Source organism: Oryza brachyantha, chromosome 6, assembly GCF_000231095.2.
Source record: "Oryza brachyantha chromosome 6, ObraRS2, whole genome shotgun sequence".
NCBI lineage: Eukaryota > Viridiplantae > Streptophyta > Magnoliopsida > Poales > Poaceae > Oryza > Oryza brachyantha.
This window is the reverse complement of record NC_023168.2, coordinates 19,101,352-19,121,379: the sequence shown is the minus strand read 5'-3', so window position 1 is coordinate 19,121,379 and position 20,028 is coordinate 19,101,352. Positions and strand designations below refer to the sequence as shown.

At 40.6% G+C, this 20,028-nt stretch overlaps 3 protein-coding genes across 4 annotated transcripts; 2 read left to right on the top strand and 1 right to left on the bottom strand.

The window, feature by feature from the left end:
* Positions 1-2,984: 2,984 nt before the first annotated feature.
* LOC102703042 lies at positions 2,985-6,412 on the top strand. The gene is made up of 4 exons (XM_006656280.3): positions 2,985-3,897; positions 3,998-4,141; positions 4,886-5,071; positions 5,820-6,412. The coding sequence occupies exons 1-4, from the start codon at positions 3,001-3,003 to the stop codon at positions 5,898-5,900; spliced, it is 1,308 nt and encodes a 435-aa protein (XP_006656343.2). The 5' UTR covers positions 2,985-3,000; the 3' UTR covers positions 5,901-6,412.
* A 256-nt stretch (positions 6,413-6,668) lies between these two features.
* Positions 6,669-13,309, bottom strand: LOC102702764 (vacuolar-sorting receptor 6). The gene is made up of 14 exons (XM_006656279.3): positions 12,697-13,309; positions 10,705-11,188; positions 10,419-10,636; positions 9,676-9,764; positions 9,192-9,261; positions 8,751-8,834; positions 8,563-8,639; positions 8,137-8,218; positions 7,966-8,048; positions 7,814-7,877; positions 7,559-7,687; positions 7,336-7,439; positions 7,144-7,246; positions 6,669-7,037 (listed from the first exon to the last, which is right to left on the bottom strand). Exons 1-13 carry the CDS (start codon positions 12,998-13,000, stop codon positions 7,145-7,147), a joined length of 1,890 nt encoding a protein of 629 aa, XP_006656342.2. The 5' UTR covers positions 13,001-13,309; the 3' UTR covers positions 6,669-7,037; position 7,144.
* Positions 13,310-17,545: 4,236 nt separating this feature from the next.
* On the top strand, positions 17,546-19,759 carry LOC102702203 (fructose-1,6-bisphosphatase, chloroplastic). Of its 2 annotated transcripts, XM_040525127.1 has the most exons (4): positions 17,546-17,974; positions 18,278-18,674; positions 19,093-19,207; positions 19,327-19,759. In XM_040525127.1, the coding sequence occupies exons 1-4, from the start codon at positions 17,567-17,569 to the stop codon at positions 19,454-19,456; spliced, it is 1,050 nt and encodes a 349-aa protein (XP_040381061.1). In that variant the 5' UTR covers positions 17,546-17,566; the 3' UTR covers positions 19,457-19,759. The 2 variants fall into 2 exon arrangements, with proteins under 2 accessions (XP_040381061.1, XP_015693669.2); XM_015838183.2 differs by having other exon boundaries at positions 19,093-19,759.
* Positions 19,760-20,028: the final 269 nt, after the last annotated feature.

Below are 20,028 nucleotides of genomic sequence, written 5' to 3'. Positions count from 1 at the left end.
ATGATCGAACGTACGCCGTGTGCCTGCAGGTTTTTACCCTCTTCTTCTCCAACTATATTATCTTATTTTTCACGCACCCACTTCTTAAGTTACTAAATGGTTTATTTTTTAAAAAAAAATCTATATATAAGTTGCTTTAAAAATTTATATCAATCAAAATTTTAAGTTTTTATAGTTATTAATTAATTAATTATATGATAATACAAATACTACATTTGGAAACTAGCAAACTTGGCTTGCCTTTGCCTCTCTTGGCTGGGTTCTCTCTATCTTTTATGGTTTGCATGCATGGGCAGCATGGCAACAAAGTGAGTTTCATACTAGCTAGATAATATGGCTAGGCTTATCATATCATCTTTGGACGCGTCTGTATATACACACATATATCTACACTGACAGCTCCATTTCTTTTCTTTGTTGAGAGGTGTGTTTCTTTGGCTTCTTTTTTTTTTCGTTGTGCTTTCTCTCTCTATTATACTGTACCACTCGTATGCATGTGCTTCCTTCTTATTTTTTATATGATGTTATTGACTTTTAGGTCAATGTTTTACTATTCGTCTTATTAAAAAATATATAATAATTAATTATTTTAACATAATATGATTTATTACTATAGGGACTTTAAATGACTTATAATTTTGCATATTTAGATATAAATTTTAAATAAGACGAATGGTCAAATATAAATCTAAAATTTAACGTTAACGGTATCGTATAACTTTCTTGACCTCCTTAGAGCCATGCATGAGACCGCGCGCGTGGTTGTGTGCTTTCAACCAGCGTCGTGTCGATTGCGTCGGTGTGTCTTGTGACGTCTCTTGGCCGGAGCGAGCGGCCGGCGGTACGCAGTACGCGGCGAGGCCAAGCAGGACGTGGAAGGAACTGGTCCTCCTCTTTACGCCGCCGGCGTTACGACGATGGCCGGCCCAGCCGTTGGCGACCGCGTTACGGGCCGCGGGAATCCCCAAAATTTTGCAGGTCTCGTTTTAATTGGGCTCGGCTCAGTTGGCAAGCCCAAACGAATAGGCGACCTTTTTTTGGTTTGGACAAGTCCATTTTTGACTCGCTCGGTTCTCGACCCAAGTTTGGTTCACGTCACTCGACTCGACCACGAATCAGATACAGCGGCTCCTCCAACTATTGAAAGAGCATATATTCAATAGAATGCTAATATTTTATTTTTTTAAAAAAATTGTGTTGGATTTATCTTAAAACATATTGAAAATAAAAATCACGCGCTACGCTACTTCAATAAAAATCTAAAAACGAATGACTTATATTAGGAACACACATTTTTGCCGAAATTTAGGATACAAGTGAGCTAATTTTACATATGTGTAAATATTAGGAATCAATTGGTAATCTGTTGGAGATATATTTTCCAGTTTAATTCTTAAAATTTAATTTTAGGGGCTAATTTTAGAAAGATACTCTAATTTGCCATCTTAATTTGCTTCCGGTTTCTAGACCAGTTTCATCCTACATGGTGTTGGTGTCTATGTGGTATGGGCTAGAATGACCCAATTTTCATCCGACGTGACTCATACAAGGCATATACGTGGCGCATATGCGACAATGCAGAAGGTGAAGAATCGAAAAACCCGACTCATACGTGGCATACACGTGGCGCATATGCGACAATGCAGAAGGTGAAGAATTGAAAAACTAGATAATACCATGCTCTTTGCTACAAGATTTATTAAATGCGCCATTGTAATATTAAAGCTTAAAGTTATCGTGTAAAAATAAACATGCCAATTTGGTATTCTTCTTCTCGGTTTTTTTTTTTGCAAATCATCATTTCATAGGAAATGAATATATATCACTACGAAATCTAAACACTATGTGTTTGTTAGCTCTACAAGCTCGTCTCCTATTTAGTTCATATTTTCCCATCAAAAAAGTTATAATACTACATCTATACGTTATTATGAACCACCTATGTCTCATAAAAAACGGTTTTCGGTTGTGTATTTTATATAACCAAAATTCCTTATATTTTAGGGCGGTTTTAATACCAACTAGAGGTAAATAGGAGGATAATATATAGATTGCTATGGTAAAGTTGAGACTGGGGAGGAGAGAGATCTTTAGCGAGGGAGTGAGAAGTAAATTGAGATCGGCCTATTGATCCCATATGTTAGTTTGGAGGGTGTAAAAGGAAAGTTGTTGGAGCTAAAGTCAAATTTGACTCTCCATTTTTTGTTTGACAAGCTAGACAAATAGATTTTTGGTGGGCCAAGAATAGCAATTTTGTTGGAGACAAGAACATATCCAAGTTTCTTTATTTCATTTTTCAAGCCAAAATTTAGTCATTGTAGCAAAAGAAGTGCAATCTGATAACCAAACTGCCTATTGGTCAAATTTGATCATGTTGGGATGCTTGTTATCCCCCAACTCCCCGGTTTTCTCTCTCTTTCTCTCCCTGCTCCCTATAGGTGACAAGATCATCTACCTCCAAATCGTGACGTTGACTCCTCCCCGAAACCAACCATCCTGGAGTTGTCACCAAGCTCGTCCGCCTCTCTTGAGCCACCAATCTCCTAAGGTTGATGTTGTAACCTCTTCCTCTATAGAACCGACCCCTCATATGATGTTGCCGAGCGCTCACTTTGCGAGTGACCCCGTCAACCCATCCCATTCTCTCAGCCGCTAATATGTAGGTTGCATGGTCATAATGGAGAGTATAAATAAAGATACTATTGGAGCAAGAAGAAAATATAGAAATAAAATCTTTTTGTCAGCTATCCAAATAAACGGATGGAGTAAAATTTAGCAAGACGGTCGGAGATGCTCAAGTAGCTTAAGAAAAAACCTCAAAATCCTAGGGCTAAAAATAAAAAGAGATTTGATTGACAAATGAACGGATACGATTAAACAACCCCCAACTCACCAAGATCCAACGGCCCACAAGCCCAGGAACCCGCCCACCATTTCTTCACCAAATCTCAGTCACCCGAGCCCAGCCCTAGCCTTGCAACCCGCGCTAAACCCACCACCATGCGAGGCATCGGCGCCGCCGCCGCCGCCGCCAGGCGGCACGCGCACCTCCCCACGTCCTACGCCGCCGCCTTCTCCTCCCTCTCCGGCGGCGGCGGCGCCGGGCGCGGACGCGGCTGCGGCCTGCCGCCCTCGTCGGCGACGCCGCGCGCCCCCGGGAGCCCCGTCCCGGACGACGGCGGCGCGGATCCATTCTCCTCCCCGGCGCCGTTCGGCCGCGGCCGCGGGGAGGCCGTGATCCTGGCGGCCGCCCCCACCGTCCCGTCCTTCTCCTCGCTCCCCGGCGCCGGCCGCGGCCGTGGCCGTGGATCGCTGCCGCCCCCGTCCGGTGAGGTTGCCCCCAAGCAACCGGTCCCCGCCAAGCGGTTCGACGCCCCGCCCCCTTCCGGCCCGGAGGCGCCGGCCGCGGAAGCCTCGTCGTCCGAGGCACTGCCGCCGCCGCCGCGTCCGCTCCCTCCCTCTGGCGCTGGCCGCGGCGTGCCACGGATGCAGCAGCTGCCGGTGGATAAGCCCCCCGAGGAGAACCGCTTCATCCGGCGTCGCGAGGAGAAGAAGGCCGCGTCGCGTCCGGCTCCCAGCGCGCGGCCAAAGCTGTCGCCCGAGGACGCCGTGAAGCGCGCTTTGGAGCTCCTGGCCGCCGGGGACGATGGCCGACGTGGTGTCCGCGGCGACCGTAATAAGGGGCGCGACAATAGACGTGACAGCCGCCGCCCTGGCAGTGCGGACGACCGGCACGAGATCTACTTGGGGGACAAGGCCGACGGTGACAGACTCGAGAAGAGGCTCGGCGAGGACAGGATGAAGATTTTTAACCAAGCGTTTGAGGAGGCGGCAGAGAACGCACTGCCTAGCCCAATGGAGGATGCATACCTGGAGGCTTGTCACACCAATAACATGGTCTGTGCAGCAATGCGGTTGAGTTTGCAAAATTGTGAGATCCGGCTGTTCGTGCAAGGTCCCTGATTTTTTTTTTCGTTCTGTGGTTTTGTGTGTGCAGATTGAGTTTGAGCCGGAGTACAACGTGAGTTTCGATAACCCAGATATTGAAGAGAAGCCACCAATGTCATTGGAGGATATGCTTCAGAAGGTGAAGCCGTTTGTAGTTGCGTATGAGGGCATCCAGAATCAGGAGGAATGGGAGGTGATTTGTTTGATGGACCTTGTACTATATTATTTTCTCCATGGAATTGTTTGTGCAAGACTGCAAGTAGATATTTTGGTACATTTGAGTTCTCACAACATTGAGTAAACAGAATGCATTAGTGCTGGAGTAAACCTGCATAAACAGTGTAACAGATACTTTTTTCCAGCAATAGGCTCATAGCATGCTTGATGGGTGCACCAATCCAACTCTATAATTGGATTATAATATAGATGATGACAATAGGCTAGCAAGTTTATTGAGGCTTCATAAATAAACCAATGAGCTTGTGCATGTTATTAGACCTGTTCCTTATTTGGAACAATAATTCAGCCTGAGCGAAGCTTCATAAATAGTAATTCTGATTAGTTTACAGATGTGTATTGCTTTGGCATGTAAATATGTTTGCAGTCAGATTGGCCTAATTTTGCACTGATATTCCTAGATTGGAGTGAATGATATTAGTAGATATCATGTTGTTTCATCTTCATAGCATGTCATTTGTAAGCTAATTTATGCATTTCTAATAGAATGTATATGAGGTTTATACAGATGATTCATTTTCTTTGTTGCTTTTACGTTGTCCAGTTGATTACCTAGTAATTGTGTCTGCTTCTGGTTTCTGATGAGGTTAAATTGCCTTCTGATGCTTGAACTAGCAGTTGATGCATTCACCTTGCTGCTAAAATGAGTGGTCTTTGGATGTCTACAACTGACATAATGTTCCATATCACTAACTAATAGGAAGCTGTGAAAGATGTAATGGCAAGGGCACCCCATATGAAGGAACTGATAGATATGTACAGCGGCCCTGATGTTGTAACTGCAAAACAACAGGAAGAGGAGCTGCAAAGAGTGGCCAACACTCTCCCACAGAATATACCCTCTTCAGTAAAGCGGTTTACTGATAAAACTCTACTGTCTCTTAAGGTTTGTCTTCTTGTACAGTTGATGTTCTGAACAGTATGTGTATTTTGGAGCAGCATTCATAGTTTTGATGGGTTGATTTTTGAATTCTGCCATCAATGGTGACAACAAACATGGTTCCTGTCTAATTTGCTAACTTGGTAGCTATGTGAAGTTCTAGCATTATCATTTCTAGCCAGCTTGCTTTAAAAAATAGAGCATATTAAATTTGAATTCTAGCTACACAAATGACAACTTCAGCTAAAATTTTGTAATGTAACATATCTACAATTTAAGAGGCTATTCCAACCAGAAAAGCATAATTCAATCTGTAGGTTGGTCTAACTAAGCTAGTAGTTCTATAGTATGCCTATGTTTATCATTATTTGCTGTCTCAGATGATAAATTTGATAGTTGCTTATCCTATACTCTCAAAGCTGGCCTAGTGAACATGCTTTAAGTTGGCTAGTTGCAAACACCTGACAAAAAGTAGGTCTGCATTTTGGGAGATTCTGCTGTTATCATCATATATACAAATTTTACCATACTGGTTGTCTTCATCTTGTTTGTTAAAATACTTTTATAGCCTTTAACTACTTTTTGCATGTCTTCATATTACCAAAAAAAAAAGACTGGAGACCCTTTTTATTCTTAGTGTATTTATATATGTTGCCTACTTGGCAATAATTTTCTTCTGACATTCCTTCTAAGAAAGATAAACTGCTGCTTATTTATATGAGCTTGTTCTTGTTTGTCCTTGTGCCTTTTTCAGAACAATCCAGGCTGGGGTTTTGACAAGAAATGCCAGTTCATGGACAAGTTTGTTCGTGAAGTTTCAGAGCAATACAAGTAAAAGACTCGTACACAGTACACTGTTGTAAGATCTCACTTAGCCCCCAAGAAGATTTTGCGGTTTATTTTTCTATTTTGAGAAAAGTGAGGTTATTTTTGGTCCATGCACGTGTTTTCCTTTTATGGGATGCTAATTAGATAAATAAAATCACTGATAAACACATGCATTTCTTTTGGAAGATGACATGGGTGGTCTAGGATGAAATTTGTCATGATCCCAGCCCATGAATGCCTGGGCCATCCAGAAAACGCTGGGGGAAACTCCCCTACCCTCTTTGTTGTCATGTTTTAAGTTCTTAAGTGCTATACTGATGGGTTGTATTTTAAATTGACGATGGAGTTGACCTGATTTCTGTCACATTTGTATATTTGAGTTAGTCTAGAAATAAACGGAATTTTGTGCCCAAGTGCAGCTCTCTGCAGGGAGTGGTCCTTACAGTGTAGCAGGTAATGGAAATACGGTTCCAACAAAACCTAACCTGATAATAATGTTGTGTTGCCCAATAAATTACACTGGGGAAGGAGATTATATGATCTTTACTCCACATGGCTGTGATCCAGTATCATTTATATACTCAGTCAATGTTATAGTGGGTATTGGAGCCTTGCAAGGACAGTTCATTGCCTTCACTGTAGCCCATAAGAAAACTAGCAAGTGATCAACCGTCTTATCATGGATTTCTGAAAACAAGAGCACCTATAATTGTGTGGGTACATCTCATAGTTGAGTTTCTCAAATCACCTGGCGTTTTCAGGAAAGCATGCCAAATAACTTCACAACCATGAAAACACCTTATGGTTATATATGATACATCGTTATCTTTTTTTTTCTTGGTATGGTTATCTATGATACATTGCCACCTGTATTTTTCTTTTCTAAATATTCTGTGTATCGTCTGTTGTTCCACATGAGAGCAGAAATGCCTACCTAGCTACTCCTCTATCGCTCAATCACTGTGGCTCGGTACAAACCATTTCTTTTACTATACAAAAATGAAGCTAAAATCATCGGAAGCACACTGAAGTATCTTCTGAATTTATGGTCTGGAATCATCAGAACTACCTGATGCCTTGAATCTGTAGCCCATTTTTGTTTTGTATAGCTGTCCAAATTCTCCTCCATCAAATCTCAAGGTCACTAGATCACACAAATATTTGAAGAGATCACTTATTAGTTCATCTGGTATTAACTTAGGGCACATTTGTGTAATTGTATCCCCTGGGATGTTAAGTACTGAAGTTACCTTAAGCATCTGAATCATGTCGAAGGGGCTGGTTCTCGTTGTGCTGACTGTCAAGTGGCATGTACTGGGACATGATGGCCATGATCTCCGAGTCCATGTATGACTGCACAATCATACCAAGCATCTTTCAGCATCACATTCTTGCAACATTTTCAGTTTAACTCTCTTCTTTTCTGTGTTAGAAAAACATACCCTGAGCCTGTACTTGTAGAACACGTAGCCGGCGATCCCCACACCGGCTACGCACGACACGACCAAGATGGTGATGAACCAGCCAAACCTTGACATGCTGTTGGCTGCATCACGAATCCAAAATTTTAGCTTTGTTTCATGTCAAAAGCCAAAGAGTTTCAGTGCCATCATCTTCAGATGAAACTGGCACAAGTGTACAATTTTTCTGTGTGATGTATCTCACCTATGCAGATGTCCTCTCCTCTTATGTAGACCTGGTTGCCCTTGCACTTGCACTCATAGTTGCCCCAGGTGTTCTTGCAGTGGCAGTCAGGGCAAGTGCACGCAAGCTTTTCCTTGCATTCATCCAAATCTGAAACCGTACCACATTGAGCACAGAATTTTGTTGTTCAGTAAAACACAGCTCTGTTACTTCACACCTATAAACCCATCAGTCAGTAGTAAACTGTGTGTCAGTTTCAGAAAGAGGTTTGTTTACCTTCACATTTGTGGCCATCACCTTGGAACCCCGGGGGGCATCGACATCCAGTCAATGCAGTGTCCTTTGAAATGAAATGATGCAGAGAGGGGTTAGCAGAGATGATGAAACGACGAGAGATTTTGCGAGTGAAGAAGGCTTAAGAGAGTTACAGAGCAAGCAGAGAACGTCTGGTGACCCCTGGTCTCTGACCAGCAGCCTCCATTGTCCACCGTGCACCTTCCTGGCCCAACAGCTGACACGGAGAACAACAAATCAGTCAGAAGTGACGCCGTGGAACGCACGAATTTTACAGGATTTTCACGGCCATCAGTCGATCATACCTTTGCAACCGATGTAGCCATCGCCCTCGTACTGTACCCCATTCACTACTGGGCACTCGCACACCCTGCCCCTGTACGTGTCCTGCGCATCCAAAAATCTTTTGAGTGATCGCAAAATATGTGCATGAACGCGTCTTGTAGCATGAAATAATCTTTATTTGTAGTTTCAGACAAAAGTTCGGGGCCTCAATTTATACTTATTAGCCAAAATTTAAATTTTCAACCATAAATTTAGAGTTAATTTTAAAATATATTTTAACCATTTTGTCTTTTAACTTTAAATCGTTATATATATATATATATAATTTATTTATAAATTATTTTTATTCGCAAATATGCCGTTTGCCGACCCCACCAGTTTGTTTTCTTCCATAATTTATTGGTCGTCCGAAACGTCATTTAATTATGTCCTGATAGATTACCTACCTTGCAAGCCGTCACGTTCGTTTTCTCGTCTCTCCAGCAGCCGCCGTTCCTGTGCAGGCACTCGTTCGTCTCGATATCTACAATTTGAAGAAATGACGAAACAAAGTTCATCGGAATTTCGTTTCAGAGTTTTAGAGCCCATCAGAACTCCGCGAAAACAGGCATATTTTCTGTGATTTTGTACGTACCGTTGCTCAAGCAGACGCGAGGTTCAGTGCCCTCCTTGAAGCCGGCGCAGACAGCTTTCAGCACGGCCGTCCTCTCCAGTTTCCCTTCATTTTCACACCCAAATTTGTTCTTCGGTGTCAGGGATCTCTAGTGCTTATTATCTTTACAAAGATGCCTAACAGAGAGTGGTCACCTTGTGCACCCCATATTTTCGCTTATATTCATGTTTATAAACCAAAATTTAAAATTTTCAACCTTAAATTTAGAGTTGATTTTAAGGGTTTTTTTTACTAAAGTGCACTTTTCAACATTAGCTTTTAAATCACTAAGAATACACATATAAAAATTATATACATAAACTATTTTTTATAAATTATATCGTTTAGTTTTTTTTCCGTAAAATCAAGCAATCACCCCCATTTCTTAATTGTTATTGTGACGAAAGAGATGCTCCAACCAACCTCTGTACTGAACGTTGTTGATGACGAGAGTAGGCAAGATGGTCACATCCCCTCGCGAGCCACGGCCGATCTGAAAAGCACCAAAACCACCGACGTTAAGAGGGGGTGTTTAGATGATAAAAATTTTTGGTAAAAATGTCACGTCGAACGTTTGATCGGATGTCGAAAGGGGTTTTTAGACACGAATGAAAAAACGAATTTCACAGCTCGTCTAGAAACCACGAGACGAATCTTTTCAGCCTAATTATGCCGTCATTAGCATATATTTGTTACTGTAGCACTTATGACTAACTGTGGACGATTTCTTTTGGTTCATCTATATTTAATGTTCATTTAAATGTCTAAAAATTCGATGAAATGTTTTTGAAAAAATGGCTCGCATCATGCCCAAGAGATCTGCAGGACTGCGACTCACCAACATCCTCACACCTGAACATTCAGTGCTGAAAAAAAAAATTCACGATGAACAGTAGTTTGAGTATACCTGATCTTCCTGCTCCTTGGCCAAGACGGCGTTGTCGGTGTCGGCCTCCGGATTGCCCATGCACTCCAGCACCTTGTCCAGCGACAGACCTGGCATGAAAATACATACATTTGAATGACTGGAAAACTAAACAACATTGCATCAGGAAAGAGCTAGAGTTTATAATGTTGATTAAATCCCAATGCCTTTAAATATTACACATACACATGTGTAGCTCCAACCTGAATCTAGTAAGATAAAAAATTTGTAGGTGATCTCTGTCTATTAGGCATGTGGATAACGTTCTTATCTTGTGTTTATATTTATAGGCTAAAATTTAAATTTTTAATCTTAAATTTAAATTTGATTGTGTTGTTTTTTTTACCAAAGTTTATTTTTTAGTTTTGGCTTTAAATCGCTAAGTGCTAGGTATGTGTGCAGTGGTGGGTGCACATGTGATTGTAGTTAATCGGACTAAAAGAAAAATAAAGGACCAAAAGCTTTGTTCATTTTTTTTTAGCTAATATATTTACGTGCAAATCTTTTGTCTTTTCGAGAAAAAAATGTTTTTTTAGCATTTATAGGGTTTAAATCGTGTATTAAGATATAAGCATTTCAATCCAGTTTCATCAATAGTTTTTCATTCAATTTTTTTTCCATTTTATCTCTACCTAACATTTCACTCTAATCCTCAACATTAATCTAAGTTAACTAAAATAGAAAGTTACATTGATTGATGGGCATGCAGGTTGAGAATTTCTGACCTAGGGCTTTGACGACGTCCTCGGCGCAGCCCTTGCTGTACTTCTTCTCCTTCATGGAGCACCGGATCTTGTAGTCCATGACGTAGTCCCACCACGCCCATGGCCGGCCGCTCTCGTTCGCCACCCGGTGCACGCACAGCTGCCGCAGGTTCTCCACCACCACGTCCTTCCCCTCGTACCCCTCCCCGAAGTCCTGCTCCGGGTCCGGCGCGCAGTACCTGCACGAATCGAGTTCAGCCATGGCTCGCCGGAGACGAGAGAGACGACGCGTGTATGTATCCATCACCTGCCATGGTTGATGCACTGGGACTTGCACTGCTGGGTGAGCTTGAAGGCCTCCGGGCAGTACCAGGTGATGTAGTGAGGGGTGAAGAGGGCGTAGCCGCCGCGCTCGAGGATCTGGGCGTGGCCGCGGAAGCTCCGGACGAACTCCATCTGCTCGTCGCAGCGCGGCCCGCACTCGTCGTTGCTGTTCGTCCAGAACTCGTACTCCACGCGCTCGTCGGGGTGGGGCATCGACTCGCGCCAGTCCAGCTTCACCACCACCTCCTCCCCGCCGCCGCCGTCCTTCCCGGCCATCTTCTTCAGCGACTCGCCGAACGCGCGGTTCACCAGCGCCGACGGGATGCTGATCTTGTCGATGTACTCCGTCTCCGGCGACTCCTCCGGCGTGTCCATCGTCAGCAGCTGCTCGTCCACGTTGTCCGCGATCAGCACCGCCGCCGCCCCCGCCTGCTGCGCGTTCCACGACTTGAGCGCGAAGTAGCACTCTGCACACGTAAGTGTAATCACATTCTTAATTTACTGGTAAAATCTGCACTTAAAATGTACAAATTTTGATTCTATTTCTACAATGGAATTGCCCTGAATTGAGTGAGAATTTCAGATTTCAGAATATTAGTACAAGATAAATGGGATAAGCTGCAATTCCTAATGAAGTGTTAGTAAAAAATTCAGGAGAACTCTGAGTTTTTTTAAAAAAGTTTTTTTCTTTTTGCAATTAAGATGTGCTGAATTGAGTGAGAATTTCAGATATTATTACAGGATAAATGGGGCATTTTGCAATTCCTATTTCGTAATCGAGAAAGTGTATTGGTGCAGAGCTCAGGCTTCAGAGTTCAGAATCTGATGGAGAGTTGCTTGGAAACGAAGGATGAACAGGTTGTTCAGTTCTGCCTTTGGCTTAAAGAAATTGTGACACCTACTGATTGGTAGCGGAGGATTTGTGATCAAGTGTGTTCCAATGGTTCGATCAAATGGCCAGATTAGGTATGAGAATCAGAATTCAGAGTTGCAAATGGATAAGTGTACGGTCTATGTATGAAGAGCAATTTTATCATTATCCAGAAGGTACTATGAGGTACCACTGTTTTCTATATAAAATTTGGTATCTCTTGGTATTTTAGATACTAGAAAATATCAAATTTTACGTAAAAAATAGTGATACTTTATGATACCTAATCCAGAATGAAAAAAATGCTCATGTATGAAGAACCTGAATCTATTCTCGCTTTCCTTTGGTTCATAGTTATCTGAAACTCTGACGAAAAGAAAGGAACAAACTCGTCAAAAATACATATTTTTAGAAAATGCTTAAAGTTGAGCTCAATGGAATTAACCAGGTGTGTTTGACTCTCAACTAATGTGTAAGAAGAGGTTAGCATGTCTTCAATAATGGCTCTGAACTAAGATTCTGTTCTAGTCATTGAGATTATGGTAGGTACTTCATTATTAGAATGTTTTTTTAATTGAACGAACTAAATTCGTTCATTTGAAGGATATGATCTCAAATCATTTGAAAACCAAGTTAATTTTTTTGATCTTCCATTGTTCCACCTTCCACTCTACCTTCTGAACTGAATTATACATTCCCTTCCCTCACCACAATGAAAAGTATATACAATTACCTGATTGCAATCTTTGAGACTTCTAAGTTGGACAACAATCCACATCAAAGAATTAAAATATTACACAACTTAACTATCATGCCTACCTTGATACTCTCTTGCTAACCATTTTTTTGTTTTTTCAGAGCACACAACCAACCATTGGGTTGGGTGAATAGAGAAGACAGCTGGTTGACACAACTCATTAACAGAACAAAAATTGCCATGAATTAGGACATTGGAACCAAACCATCAGCAAACCAAACTCTCAAAAACCAAATCATCACTAAAACTGCCAATATATTTCTTAAGATTTCTCCAAATTACTCATGCAGATCAGAACAAGCTACAGATTAAGTTGTAATTGAAACCATTAATTCAGGGAAGCCTACCTCCACGGTCAAGCAGGAGGATGACCGGCCGGCGAGACTTGGACTTGAACTTGGTGCCGAAGTCGACGCAGCCGGTGGCCTTCTTGTCGGGGTAGACGACGACGCCGGTGAGCGTGCCGCCGTAGTCGGGCACGCCGAAGTTGCCGATGGCGGCGTCGTGGTGCCCCCGGATATGCTCCGGCGCGAGGACCCTCACGCTGCTCTTCTCCACCACGAACCTCCCCATCGCCGGCACGGCGGCCACCGCCACCATGACGACGACGACTACGCCGACGCCGGCAAGCCATGGCACGCTCCTCGCCATTGCTGCACGACCAATCGATCACCTCTCCCTCCTCCCTCTCTCTCTCTCTCTCTGAACCAGAGGCGACGAGAGGAGGGAAGACGGCTTCAAAGAAGAAGATGCTTATGGCCTCCGCTTGGTGGGCGCACCAAGATTAGGTGGCTCTCGCAAGTAGAAATTAAACAGAAACTAAAAGAAAAAAATGTGTTCTTGTCGCCGAGCTGTTGCTACTAACAACTGCAAGATGAGCTCATCAACCGTGCAAGGGGAAATAGATGGACGACAACTGACACCGAGAGGAGGAGGAGAAAAAAAATGTGATTTTTTTGAGACGAGGTGAGGTGACGATCGAGAGAAGAGGCCGGATTGCTTGGGTTGTACTGAAATCTGTTTAGTTTAGGGGCAAAGGTGTCAACTTTTGTGACGTAGAAGAGAAGATGACAGGGAGAGGAGAGGAGGAAGGTGTGTGTGTGAGGAAGCATCCAACTACTAGCAGATGAGGAGGTATATAGAGTAGGAGCGCGAAAGCGACGATTTTTTTCATAAACTAGCGTATTACCCATATATTATTACAGGATTTTAATTAAAAATATATATAATTAATCCATTATAATAATCACTTTATGCATATATTATCTCTTACTCTTTAACTAAAATTTATGATAATTCATTATAGCCATCACTCGATGCATATATTATCTCTTATTTTCTCTTCGTATATATGATACTGATATATGGGTCCTTTGGCTCATGATGTCCTTTTTTTTTGGAAAAAAAATGGTGATTTGGTTTATGCGTGGATCCTTTAATCTTATACTGTTATTGTTTTATTTTTATTTTTTTGCGATAAGAAGTTGGGAGTTGACGGTGGCGAGCAAGATTCACTGCTCACCGGTCACCACTGCGAATAGCCTCGTAAAAATAGTGCAGTATATATTGATGAATTGAGCTCGTTGAAATGATATTCATTTGAAATTCATAGTCGGTAATATTTGGCGTTTATGTTTCAGTGCTTTTAAAGTTTCAGGTCAACATGACCCTGACCTGTTCTCTTACTAAAGAAAACATTAAACAGTTCCTCGAGGTCGTTGGTATCTTTCATAACTGCTATTACACGCCATGGACTGGATGTGATTGTTTGTTTTCTTTAAAACGACATATCTGTACGAGAAAAATAATATGTGAATAAAATTTTTACATAACTATTCTTAGTGATCCGAAAGTCAGGACCAGAAAATAAACTTTCATAAAAAGCCTAAAATTAACTCTAAATTTAAAATTGAAAATTCAAATGTTGGTTTATAAGCATAAGTAAAGAATGCTGGTAATCACAGCAAAACCAAGAATTAAGCAAAATAATACTGCATTTCTGATGTTTCACAATTCATTTTTTTTCCTTATGGAATCTATGCCCATTGGTATGATATTTTCAGATGTAACACTGCACTTGTTCTGAAACTATTGTTTGTGGGGTTATGCGGTGATCGCTTACCTTAATGGACATGTCATGCCCAACTAAATTCATCTCTAGGTTTTCAATTTCTTGAGGAGATCCCTGAGGGACTGTTTAGATCTAGGGATTTTTTTATAGTCACTTGTCACATTGTATGTTTGGACGTCAATTAGGAGTATTAAATTTAGACTTATAACAAAACTAATTGCATAAATAAAGGCTATTTCATTAGACAAATTTTTAAGCCTAATTAATCCACGATTAGCAAATGTTTACTGTAGCATCACATTCGTTAATCATGGACTAATTAGGTTCAATAGATTCATCTCATGAAATTGTTCAGAATATGAGGTGAGTTTTATTAATAGTCTATATTTAATACTTCTAATTAGTGTTAAAATATTCGATGTGACAGTGACTTAAAAAAAGCCAGCAATATCCAAACACCCCTAAGAAAGATAATAACAGTTCCTATAGTCTGTCCTTTTGGATGGACATATATAGTAATAACATATTATAGTTGTGTGGATGTTGTCAGCATAGCAGATGAAAAATGTGATTTTTGGTAGCACCGGGACGTGGTACTATGGATGTATGACTCCACACATTAGGTGTTTAGCTGTGAAAAAGAAAAAATTTAGGTATCATATCGGATGTTTCACTAAAAGTCGAAAAAGATTTTTGATACGAATAAAAAAATGAATTTAACAGCTCACCGAAAAACCATGAGATGAATTTTTTGAAACTAATTAATCTGTCATTAGCATACGTGGGTTACTGTATAAATTATAAAAGTTTACTTATAAATTATTTTTTTACAAATATGCGGTTTAACTTTTTTCAAAAAAAAAGCTAAACAATCACCCTCTATGTCTTCAGACTTAAAAATAGAGAGAATGAAAATTTTCTTTTTTACAAGGGAAGGAAATTTTGTTTTGGTTATTAATTTTTGGCTTTATTGTTTTGACTTTTTAATCGGTATCTACAAACAAAAAATAATTTATGAATAAAAATTTTATATACATGTTTTTAGCAATCTAAGAGCAAATAATAAAGAGTGAACTTTGATAAAAAAAAATCCAAATATAGCGTTAAAAATTTAAAATTCCGTGAGCATGAGAAAAGGCGAAAATCCAAGGGCGTTGGTTGGCTCAGTCTTGATCCGTTGGTCTCCTCTTATTATTACTGCAACCGGGGGAAGCACCGCAGGCTAGAGTCCAGAGACCATAATCGAGACTGACCAACTCTGGCCAAAAAAAAAAGAGAGAGAAAAAGAAAAGAAAAGAAAAGAATGACAGATTACAGATAGGCTGCTTTTGAACTGGAGGGCTGCAAAAGCTAAATAACAGCTAGGAAAACGATAAATATAATTAGCATATGATTAATTAAATATTACTTATTAAAAATTTGAAATATGGAATTATTTGATTTTTTTAAGAACAATTTCTATATAGAAAATTTTTGCACGAAATATATCATTTAGTAGTTTGAAAAACATGCTAACGGAAAATAAGGAGAAGTTTAGTTTAACTTGCCAAATGGAACGCAGCCATAGGCTGAGTTTATTTGAACCGGAACCGTGCAATTATCCATTTAATTTTACCCGTATATTTTCTGAAATGCTAAAAGATGTATTTTCTGTAAAAAGTTTCTATAGAAATTAATCATAGCATATTTTAAAAGTAGATTTTTAATTTTTTTAGTTAATTCCATGAACTAGCTATAAAAAATCAAATAATCTTTTATCTTCATAAAAAAACATAGACACAGTAATATAGTAATGGGAGTATTAGAGAGAAATCTATTTCAATATTTGCTTCATTCGTACTGTCTCCAATTTGAATTCTAAGCATGTTCTCAAACTCAAGCCGCTTGGACATCGATTTTTTTTAAAAAAAAGACGGTCTCATTCTAAATTTCATGATTTGATTTTAAAATTAAATTTTGTGGGATTTTCTTGGCCACTTCCATTGCCTAGCCATAATTTTGTAACCGAAAGAGTTTCATTTAATTTGATTACTACAATCAGTTTATTGAAGAAATGGAAATTATACAAGCCCTAATTGACAGCTTATTGAAGATCTTTTATTATTTTTTAGACTCTATGTCTGCAATTGGACCAAAGCAGTATTTTTAAATTGGGAACTTCAAAAACAACAATCTGAAATTCGTTCCTATATTCAAACTCGATCTTGAGGTGCTACCCAAGTTAATATAAACGACTATATGCACTTTCGCTATTATATTGTGCCACTAAATTGTTTAAAATTTCCCCAAAAGTGGGTATGTGCTTTTAAAATTCTGTTGTGATTTGTTGTCATAAGAAGATGTCAATATTCGGTTATAACCGAGACCAAAATGCCTTGAGTTTCCACTAATTGAATTTCGTCACAAACCGAATGCCCACCTCAGTCATATACACGCACGCGTTACATTTGAAAAACTTTAGCTTTTCATGAAAAACCTTATTCGATTTCTTAGAGATGCTCGTAGAGATAAAGCATATAAAGACGAGTATATGCATGTGTATCCTGGTATTAAGATTTTTTTGGCAATAATCTAAAGTTGTTCTCCATTCGAAGATGTTTGACAATTTATTTATATATCAATAAATATGTTTTATATCTATACTGCTTTAAATGTCTCTAGTGGTGGTGGCACTTAATCTGCCACCTCATTGTTTTCTGTATTTCTTCTACAAATTAGTCCATACTATTCCTGATATTATGGAATATTTTATATTTGGTTCAAATGATATTAGAATAATTGAGAAAAAATACTATAACATTTTATAATATATTTTCATAGCAAACCATGGGTATTTTGCTGCTTCCTCGGTTTCGTAATGTAAGTCTTTTTAGCATTGTCTAGATTCATATAGATGCTAATAAATTTAAACACGTATATAAATTATATACCTTTATCAATAAATGAATTTAGAGAAGCCTAAAAAGACTTATAATATAAAATGAAGGTAGTAGTATATATTTGTATTTATACGAGTTTACAGAGAATCGAATATTTTATATTGTGAAACTGGGATAATAAAAAAAAGTACTTTTGGAAGCTGCAATGAAACGTGGAACAATATCCACACGAGCCAAGCAACGACCGCTACCAGTGGCTAACTAACTATGCCGTTATCCTCCTCCCTCTCCCTCCTCCCGCTCCGCCGCGCTCCTCTCCCGCTCCCGCTCCCGCCAACTTCAAATTACCCGCCACCACCGCCGCCGCGTCGCTCTCGCATCCTCCTCCCGCCGCCGCCCAAGCGCCGCGGCGCCAAGCGCGCCTCCGGCTCCCGGCCGCGTGCCGTAGCGGCCGAAACCGGAATGGCGGCGCCGGCACCCACGCTGCTCGAGTACATGGGCCAGGCCGGCACGGCCGACGACCTCGTCGTCCTCGTGGCCCACATCCAGAGCGCGTGCAAGCGCATCGCCGCCCTCGTGGCGTCGCCCGGGAACGCGGAGCTGTCGCGGGCGAAGGCGGGGGGCGGTGCGGTGGCGGCCGGCCGCGATGCGCCCAAGCCGCTCGACGAATTGTCGGTCCGTCCATGTTTCCATTGTAATCTGGTTCTTGCACTTATTGAGACTTTTCTTTGTGTAAAGATCACTTCTGCAAGATTATTCTCACTACTCCTCAAGTTCCTAGCAATCCTTTGAAGTGTCACATGTTCATATGCTCACCATTGCACACTTGTACTGTAAAAAATATTACTTGCATTTGTCGTGTGCCATCAACAAACAACACTTGTTATTTGCATACATAGTTATCGTTTGTCTGATGCATGTGATATGTGTCGCAGCTTCCAAAAGCTTGGATACTAACACCATCTATCTTCAATTTAGAATGAGATCATCTTGTCTTCGCTCCAAAGATCTGGAAAGGTTGCAGTGATGGCGTCTGAAGAAAATGATCTCCCCATTTTGGTTTCCAATGAAGGGCCGTATGTTGTTGTTACGGATCCGCTTGATGGTTCTCGCAACATTGAGGTCTCCATCCCCACTGGAACAATATTTGGGATATACAATAGGCTGGTAGAGCTTGACCATCTACCCGAAGAGGAGAGAGCTCAGCTCAATTCATTGCAAAGTGGAACTCACCTTGTTGCTTCAGGGTATGTCCTGTATTCATCTGCCACCATATTCTGTATCAGCTTTGGTGCAGGTACCCATGGTTTCACATTGGATCACTCAACTGGAGAATTTGTTCTAACCCATCCTTCCATCCAAATACCCCCTAGAGGTGATTTAGCTGTAATGCAATACTTAATCTGATAATTTCTCTAGCCTTAATTAAATATTGAATGTTTGTTACATAACTTAAGTTACAAGGAGTGCAAATTTTCTCAAATCTGGTATCTGAGTTTATTGGGCTCGAGGGTATTCATCTTATCAACATGATTAGTTTAATAAGGTTTCTTTTTCAGACAAACAGAGCAGGAGCGCTGCCTTTTGCATTTGAGAAGATATTGTAGAAAAAATTATCATAACCTGGACACTGAAATATGAACTCCACAATCCATAATACTTTTGCAACACTTACACTGCTCTCCATTCCATACACACAAATTTAAGTCTGAACTATCACTATGAGTTAGAAATGCATCTTTTAGCAGATCCTTTTTTCTTTGCTGAAAAGCTGTAATCTTGTGCTATTCCAGGTCAGATATACTCAGTGAATGATGCGCGATATTTTGACTGGCCTGAGGGACTAAGAAAGTACATTGATACAATCAGACAAGGCAAGGGACAGCATCCGAAGAAGTACTCGGCACGGTATGTGTGCTCCCTGGTTGCTGATTTCCACCGGACACTAATATATGGTGGAGTTGCCATGAACCCAAGGGATCACCTTAGGCTGGTCTATGAGGCGAATCCTCTGAGTTTCCTTGCAGAGCAGGCAGGGGGCAGAGGCTCAGATGGCAAGAGCAGGATCCTCTCAATTCAACCTGTGAAACTGCACCAGAGGCTGCCATTGTTCCTGGGAAGCATGGAGGACATGGTCGAGTTGGAAAGCTATGGTGATGTCCAACAGAAGGTTAATCCTGGATATGAGGTTTGAACATATGCTTTTAGATAATGAGGCCTGAAGATATGTTTTTAGATAATGCAATCTGAAGACATGTAGCATATGAAAAGATAGCACATGTACCTACGGAAGATATCTGTATTTTCAAAACTGATGTTTCTACTTGTCTGATTTTCTGCCTTTTATCACATGTATCAACCTAGGGAAGAACTCTGTTTTTGTATTCGAAACTGGTAATTTTGGTTGTACTTCTCCTGGTAATAAATGGAAGGGCAACATGACCCCTGCAACTTTGGAAAGCTCTTTCTTACCATTTTATGACCCCTGCAACATTCTAAAAACCAAGGTGATTAACCTTCCATTGAACTGGTGTTGGTGTCACCTATGAGGGCAACCTCTGTAGTCATAGTGCTTTTTTTATTGCTGGTTCATCGGGAACCGTTATAGTATTAAGTTATTAACTGACAGCCTGAAGAGCTTTCTCAGGAATTAAATTTCAAAATATACCTTTTTTCTCATGATTTTTTATGAATATACCTTTTTTTGTTAAATTCCAAATATTCACGTG